This window comes from Akanthomyces muscarius, chromosome 4 (assembly GCF_028009165.1).
Source record: "Akanthomyces muscarius strain Ve6 chromosome 4, whole genome shotgun sequence".
NCBI classification, from domain to species: domain Eukaryota; kingdom Fungi; phylum Ascomycota; class Sordariomycetes; order Hypocreales; family Cordycipitaceae; genus Akanthomyces; species Akanthomyces muscarius.
The window spans coordinates 1,630,203-1,637,673 of NC_079244.1; the positions used below are offsets into that span (position 1 = coordinate 1,630,203).

The 7,471-nt window shown below is 54.2% G+C and overlaps 2 protein-coding genes across 2 annotated transcripts; one reads left to right on the forward strand and one right to left on the reverse strand.

The window, feature by feature from the left end:
* Positions 1-93: 93 nt before the first annotated feature.
* On the forward strand, positions 94-1,086 carry LMH87_011205 (uncharacterized protein; the record flags this gene model as incomplete). The annotated part of the gene is made up of 2 exons (XM_056200306.1): positions 94-148; positions 209-1,086. 2 exons carry the CDS (start codon positions 94-96, stop codon positions 1,084-1,086), a joined length of 933 nt encoding a protein of 310 aa, XP_056052169.1.
* Positions 1,087-1,291: 205 nt separating this feature from the next.
* Positions 1,292-3,562, reverse strand: LMH87_011206 (uncharacterized protein; the record flags this gene model as incomplete). The annotated part of the gene is made up of 1 exon (XM_056200307.1): positions 1,292-3,562. One exon carries the CDS (start codon positions 3,560-3,562, stop codon positions 1,292-1,294), a length of 2,271 nt encoding a protein of 756 aa, XP_056052170.1.
* Positions 3,563-7,471: the final 3,909 nt, after the last annotated feature.

A 7,471-nucleotide genomic window follows, 5' to 3' on the forward strand; every position in this document is an offset into this window, starting at 1 on the left:
TAGTTTCAGCTGGCTTCGCACACATACAATCTATCATCCACGTTATAGCACTCTGATGATATATGACCAGCGATACCAGAGTTTCAACACGAAATGGCTCCCTTTTCCATCCAAGGCAAGACTGCGGTGGTCACCGGCGCAGGGTCAGGTAAGTTTGGCGGCCCCCGGTAAGCCCCGATCGAGCATCGACTAACTCTTACCCCGCAAGGAATTAACCTGGCTTTTGCCCAACTCCTCCTCAGCAAAGGCTGCAATGTCGTTTTTGCCGACATCAGGCTGCGCCCAGAGGCCCAAGATCTGCTGGGCAAGCACAACGGCGCCGGCGACGGCCCCCGCGCCGCCTTTGTCGAGACGGACGTGACCGCGTGGGAGGATCTCCGAAACATGCTCGACTATGCCGTGTCGGAGTTTGGCAGCTTCGACATTGTGTGCCCCGGCGCGGGCGTCTTTGAGCCGCCCACGTCCAGCTTCTGGCACCCGCCAGGTTCCATCACCAGCCGCGACTTTGTCGAGGCCAACCACTACACGTCGCTGGACATTAACCTCACGCACCCAATCCGCGCGACGCAGCTGGCCCTGCAGCACTGGCTGGCGCCGGAGAATGCGGCCCAGCAGACGCCCAATGCGCCCAAGCGCGTGGTCAACATTGCCTCCATTGCCGGCTACACGCCCGTCTTCAACTGTCCCCTCTACGCGGCGGCCAAGTTTGGCGTCGTCGGGTTCACGCGCTCCCTCGCACGGCTGGATGCCGAGGTGGGCATCCGTGTGAGCGCCGTGGCGCCAGGCCCCGTGAGCACGCCGATGATCTCTGAGCATCCGGACAAGGAGAACCTCGTCGACGTTAACAAGGACGCCCTGGCGACTCCGCAAGAGGTGGCGGAGGGGATGCTGCTGCTGGTCGAGTCGGAGGACTACGCTGGCGGTACCATCCTAGAGATTGTGGCCAGTTCTACTAGGAAGGTGTCGGTATGGAACGACCCCGGCCCGAGCACGGGACCGCGCGCGGGGACAAGCTTGTCGAACATGAAGAATGCTGCGGAGAATGTCGCAAAGAGCCTGAAGAACGGGACATGGCAGACTGACTAGGAACGTTGAATGATTCTGATATGGTGAGAGAGTGTTCATGAGTGTGAAATTAACGGCTATAACGAATACAAAAACAAAATTACTGCTACGTGTAGCAAACGAATGTCCTGATAAACCGACGCCAGCGCTTCTGCTAATTAAGATCCTTGCTTCGACAAAGAAAAAGAATATATGAAATAGAAATGAAAACCCAGGCAGCATTCTTTTAGTCTGCATCATAATAGCAGCAGAAGATCGTTCCTCGAGTTTTTGCTTTGGGCACAGCTTCCTTGTCACCCCAGTTCTTCTCGTCGGTCGTGCCGCTGCTCGACGACGGCGCGTTTCTGCTGCGAGCATACACCTTCTCCGGCGCTTTCGGCATGGCGACGTCCTCCACACCATTTCCGCCGCGCCGCGGCTGCTGCTGAGCAGCACTACTCTTCATCGCAAACCACTCGACCGAGTCGAAGCGGTCGTCGTCCTCCTCGTCGACGAGACCGTCCGACTTGCGGTGCAGGGCAAAGCGCCGGGGCGTGGCGGCCGCCTTTGTCTTGCGCACAAAGTCGTGGCGCCGCGGGTGGTACCGCTGCGAGCGCGGGCTCCAAAAGTCCTTGGCCATCTCGGCGAGCTCCTCGGCGCGGATGCGGGCCAGCGCGTCGCTCGACAGGTCCAGGCCGCGCTTCCACTCGGCTAGGTGGTGCGCCGACGAGACTCGCGGGCGCTCGTCAGCAGACGACGACGCGTCGAAGAAGTCGTCGCCGGCCAGCACCGAAGTGAGCGCCTTGACCTGCGCCTTGACGGCGGACTCGAGCTTGGCGCCCCAGCCCGGCAGCACGTGGTCGACGAGCCCCAGGTGGCCGGCGGCGCTGGCGCTGAGAGGCATCATGTCGCGCAGGATCCGCTTGCCGTTTTCTCCGCGGCATCGGGCGTTGTATGTGAGGCTGTGAAACTCGGAGCCATGGAGACCCATGGCACGGTACGCTGGGTTGAAGACGACGTCCTCGCCAGCGAGAACGAAGTCGCAAGATGTGGCCAGAGCAACGCCGCCGGCGGCAGCGTTGCCTCGAACAGCGGCGATGGTCTTGATTCCGCGGCTGGGAAAGTCGTGCAGGATGCTGTAGACGAGGTCATCGATGGCGTTGATGTTGAACCAGGACTCGAGCGCTGGGTCGGCCGCGGACTCGATGACGTTGAGATGAATGCCGTTGCTAAAGTATGAGCCTCCCATTAAAACAACAGCCCGGACACCTTTTTCCTCGGCCACGTTGAGGATGTATTGCAGCGCTCGGAGCAAGCGTCGGCATTGCTTCGTGCTCATGGCACCATTGTAGAAATCGAAGAAGACGTATGCGACCGTGCCCTCCTTGTCAGAAGCCGGCTCAAAGTCAATCCAGATATCCTGGAGCGTGCTTCTCGTGGCCCTGGACCATTCCTCATCTGAGGATAGCTGCCGTCCGCGCATCGACACGGCACGCTGCAGGTTCGGATAGCCCATGCTGTGCTCCGAGAGCTCCATGAGACCTTGCACGGCCGGGACCTTGGGCCACAACGATGCATCGGTCTTGGCCTTGAGGCGCCGAACATGTGTGATCCAGACGCCCTTGCCGTCGCACGTAGCAATGCAGACGGCATCGTCGCGGCTGGCAATGACAGACCCAGGCGCTGAGCCAGTGGCCTGCTTGCCACTGTCCACAATGCCGCCATAGAGATACAGCTTGGGCCCAAAGAGGCTGCTGAGGCAGCCGGGCTGTGAGTCTCCGCATCGTATCCGGCGCGAAATCTCGAGGGCAGTGTGGGTTCTCGGATCAAAGTCGCGGTCGGCGGCGCGTAGGAGCGGTCGGTGCAGCGTCTTGCCTCCCTGGAACAGCTGGCCGGTTGTCACGGAGAGCTGGGCAAAGACGGCGTTGGCGACCAGGTTCGGGTGGACGGCGCCTTTGTTCGAGTGCTCGTTGATGCCTTTTGCCGAGCTGGCGGTGATTGTGATGCGGTCAACCGCCTTGAGCACGGCGGTGACGGCGGCGCGCGTGACGGGTCCTCTGTAGAGACTTGATTTCGTAATGTTTGGCTGGTCAATGTCGACGGCAAACTGCTCAAAGGCCCAAACTGGGCCCATGTCAAAGTCGGCTGTGGCTTGCAGAACCGTGACGCCCCAGTACGGGCGTCCATGTTCGCTCAGAGAAGTGCGCTGGAGAAGCTTCTTGCTGTCCGGCTCCGTCCCGTCGTCTCCCATGAGAAGCCAGTCTAGAGCACTGGGGCCAGCATCGCCTGGTGGTCCCGGGTGAACAATGAGTGTAAGGTATTTTGAGTATACTTGAGCCGGCACCAGCGTGGTCAGGAACGGGCAGATGATCAAGTCAGGCTTGACGAGCTCAGCAGCTTCCACCATGAGCTCCTGGGACAGGGCATATTCTATCGTCACATAGTGCTGCTCTGAGAGTGCGAGGTACGCACGTTGTGACAAAGAGTTGAAAGCAGTGCAGAAGAAGAGAATCCTCATTTTGCCGTTTGGGTATAATAGACCCGAGTACAAGGGGGGTCTTGATAGGTCTGTCGGCTAATACCTATAGAGCTATATCTCAGGTTCGGATCCGAGCAGAGTTGAGAAAAAGCCGAGACGGGACGAGATCAATGATAGATGGAGATTTATACTGCTCTTTATATATACTACGGCGAGTGGCTGCCCCTTTTAATCACACACAGTTCCTATCTGATGTCTGGGGGATCTGGAAGGTGGAGGGGCTGTCAGGAACTCTTTGACAGCAACGCCGCGCACAGACGCGCATGCAGGTGGCAGTAGACCGGGTGCCGTGGCGGCAGTACTGGTAGCTAGTCAAAAGGTCGGCCGCATTTGCAATTTAGAGCAATCGTCTTGCAAATCCTGTCAAATCGGGGGCGAATAGCGCCGAAGCACGAAAAGTGGTGGCACTCTCCAACTAGCAGTTTGGTGGACCGGAGACTCGTCAGCAACTGGTTCAAAAAAGAAAGCGCAAGAGAGGGTCAGAGCGCGCGCACTCGACATCTTTCTACCGGTAGGAAAAGCGGAAGTTCTTTGCCGGTCAAGAGCTGAACTGAAATGCTGGGATGAAGGCTACCAGTAGTCACAGCACTGCGGGTGGTGAGCTCTGGAACCGAGCCTCACGGCACTGGTTTCGCACGGGCCGCGCGTTGAAGAGAACGGCGAACCTATAAGTCTCAGTGTCGTCGCTCCGTGGCAGCTAGCTAAGCGAGCAAGACCAATGACTCGATCGACCGAGAGTCGGCTTGTTTCTCGGCTATCAGTATACTAAAGAAGTTGCCATCAAGGGGCACTCTTTCCCTACCAGTACACCATTCTGAAATTCTTGTCTGAATCATGCTTTTCTTGGTCTCATTTCGTGACCCCGGCACCCCGGACTCAATCGACGGGGGCAAAGGGGGGGGCCTCTGCTGCAGCTCTGCAGGGCCACGAATCGCCGACGCCGAGCGATACGGAGAACTTGCAGCCCAAAAAGCAACGCAAAAGGTGCCTGGTCCCTGTAGTTTGGTAAATGGTCCAACGCCACCTCTTCGCGAACGGATGATTGGATGTGTGCACGGACGCGAAACTGACTTGACAGAGTCTATTCGGGCTAGTCAATCACTGATCAGACTAAAATTGGCTCAGTCGCGAGTCCTGGTAAGAAAGGGCCTGGAATTGGCACATGGGAAATGTGTAAACTGATGAACAGAAGAATTCAAAAGTAAGGCGCTCTTGTAAAATAAAACAAAAGAAGGCTTATCCCGGATCTGCGTGTGGTTCGCGGGATGGTTCGCGGGAATGAGACGCTACGGCAGCATTTGCTCCGGGCGAGCCCTGCATTTATTAACGCGGAGATATAGTGATCCGCAAGTGCCGAAGTGGAGCTTTGGTAGCTTGGCGGCCAGCTGTAAAAAATGACAGTCTTGAGACAAAAGGAAACAATGCAACGTTTGGCTCGGACGCTTTTGGCCATTGTCGCATTCGTCTTCTCGTTCTGTACCGTGACAAAGACAATGATTATTCATGACAAAAGGAACGGACCGTGTGTGCCTCGGCTCAGGGTCCATACAAGCCCGACACTAAATTTCGGGCAACAGTATCGTCCTACTGCTGGTAGTAGAAGTGTTTCAGGAATCGGCAAACTGGGAAGAGCAGCAAAGTCCAAATTTGGCTACCGCGCGATGCGGCACAACAGCATAATGATCGGAACTCTAGCTGGCAAAGACTTGGCGACCATCTGCATAAAAAGCGTTCGGAATATTGACCAGAATGTTAGAGTGTTCTTTTCGCTTCGCACGGAGTCTCAGGCCACTTAAGATTTTTTTTAGCAAGCAGACTTTCCACAAGCGAGCCACTTCGCAAGCCATGTCAGTGCATTCATTGCTGATTCCCAAAGAGCTTAAGCGCTCCGGCGAGGCCGCGAAGCGAAACGTCCGCACCCAGCAGAATATTAAAGGCTGCTTTCGAAGGAATAGTGACAGCGAAGTAATTGGTTAAAATATGCACTCTGAAGCACTCATCTTTATAATAAACTATACTTCAACGACTTTGATACATAGTGTAGTTGGTGCAGAGTCAAGTTGTAAGCCGCTCTTTGAATAACGCGCAAGATTGTGTGTGGCATTTCCATCACTGGCGTCCAGCCACGAACTCAACCTGTCCACACTTTGCTGTCGACTACTAGATGTTTGGATATGCTTGATTTACCCCTTTCATGATCCTCCTCAACCCCGAGTTTCTGAAGATTCGTTCTCCCTCAGCCTGTGGGCTATGTCGAGGATAGCCTGTTCCGCCCGGGTCTGAAGCGGCGACACCGAGAACACCGTAGTTTTGGTCAACTGCGAGGTCTTTGCTAGCATACTGCAACGTACCTAAATGATAAACAATTGCACACACAGACGGTGAGTCTACTCGTATATCATCCCTCCGCCCAGGTCTGTAGCCCTTGTGCGACAGCGCAGGGTACATGCTGAGCGTAAACTTCACTCGAGACAATGAGCGAGAAAAACACTTGGTGTCAGTTTTGAGATAATATATTCAGCACAGTCGAGTCGCCTTTTCTATTGATGACACATCCTAGCTGTGGATTTCTTTGGACTTTGGAACCTAGGAGTCTTCGATCGATCGCAGTCGGTGGCCAGCATCACCGGCCACTTTCACGCGCCAATCTTATTGCTCCCCTTGAGAAGCAGAAAGGGTTTACTATAACGCCCACCTGCTCCATCGAGACCATTCCGGTCAGGTGCTTACTACACGCGCGTTATCATTTACCAACAAAGCTCGGCTCCGGGTCAAGCTCAACCGTATGATCAGGTGGTGATTTTGCAGTAGCTTAGTAGCCGTTCGTATATTAGAAACGGGCATTGTAACTATATTTCAGACATCGTTGGCTTTGCGAAAGATACTTTATGTGAATATAAAAAATGCAGCCTGGGATCCGGTTCGCGGCGTTACGGGTGGTGAGCTCGCCTTTTCTGAAGCGAATCTCGAAGCAGAACACAAAGCATGTGCGTTTGAACTTAATGCAGGAGCTGAGAAGTTATTTTCCGACGAAAGGTCAAATGAATCTGTCTTTCTAGTTTTCGGACTTTTGGGTGAGGCGCTTTGGCTCTGCCGTCACAATATTGTTCGGCATTGTAATACCTGCAGAATTTCTCGTGATAATAATACAGGTCTACACTCAGAATGTCTCTCAATGGCGCTGACACGAATTGTCTCCATGGATTCCCTATGCTTGAAGAGTACTAGATTCAGAGTCAGACAAACTCCTGGTTTAAATTGGGTATTGTAGTTTTCTGTAGGAACATGCAATAGCGAGTATTGGACCCCGCCGTCCCAGAAGATCACTGATGCCTGATCATCTATTTCCTCTCGCGAAGCAGCTGTAACCAACTTGGGCGTCCCACTTGAATCACTCAAATCATTGACTTCGATCTTTCACCATCGGGAGATGGAGAAATTGTACCTGCATTTAAGCAGAAGCTCACTGTGCTCCAGAGGTCATTCCGGAAGGCGCGCTTCCAAGACACCTACTTTCCCCGACAAAAGCGACAGCAAGTATCTTACCAACTGGGTTGTGAGTTCACAGTTTTCCGGAATGAGTTTGAATACCCATACGGCTCAGCAACTTCCAAACGTGACACTGAAAGTTATCAAGAAGACCTGACTTTCGAAACGACAGTCGATGTTTCCAAAAGCGAGGAAGAAAGACAATTCTTCGTTTTCTCGAGAACAACGACAACAGGATCTACACGAGATACCGCCAAAGTCAAAATTTGCTAAATGGTTCTCAAATGCACCCTCACGAGGCCGATTGAGCCGGTTAGGTATCAACTGAGCCCGGCCAACACCACTCGCTCGCCAACCTCAGGCTGTGTGTAATCCACATATATAAAAGATGATGGAATC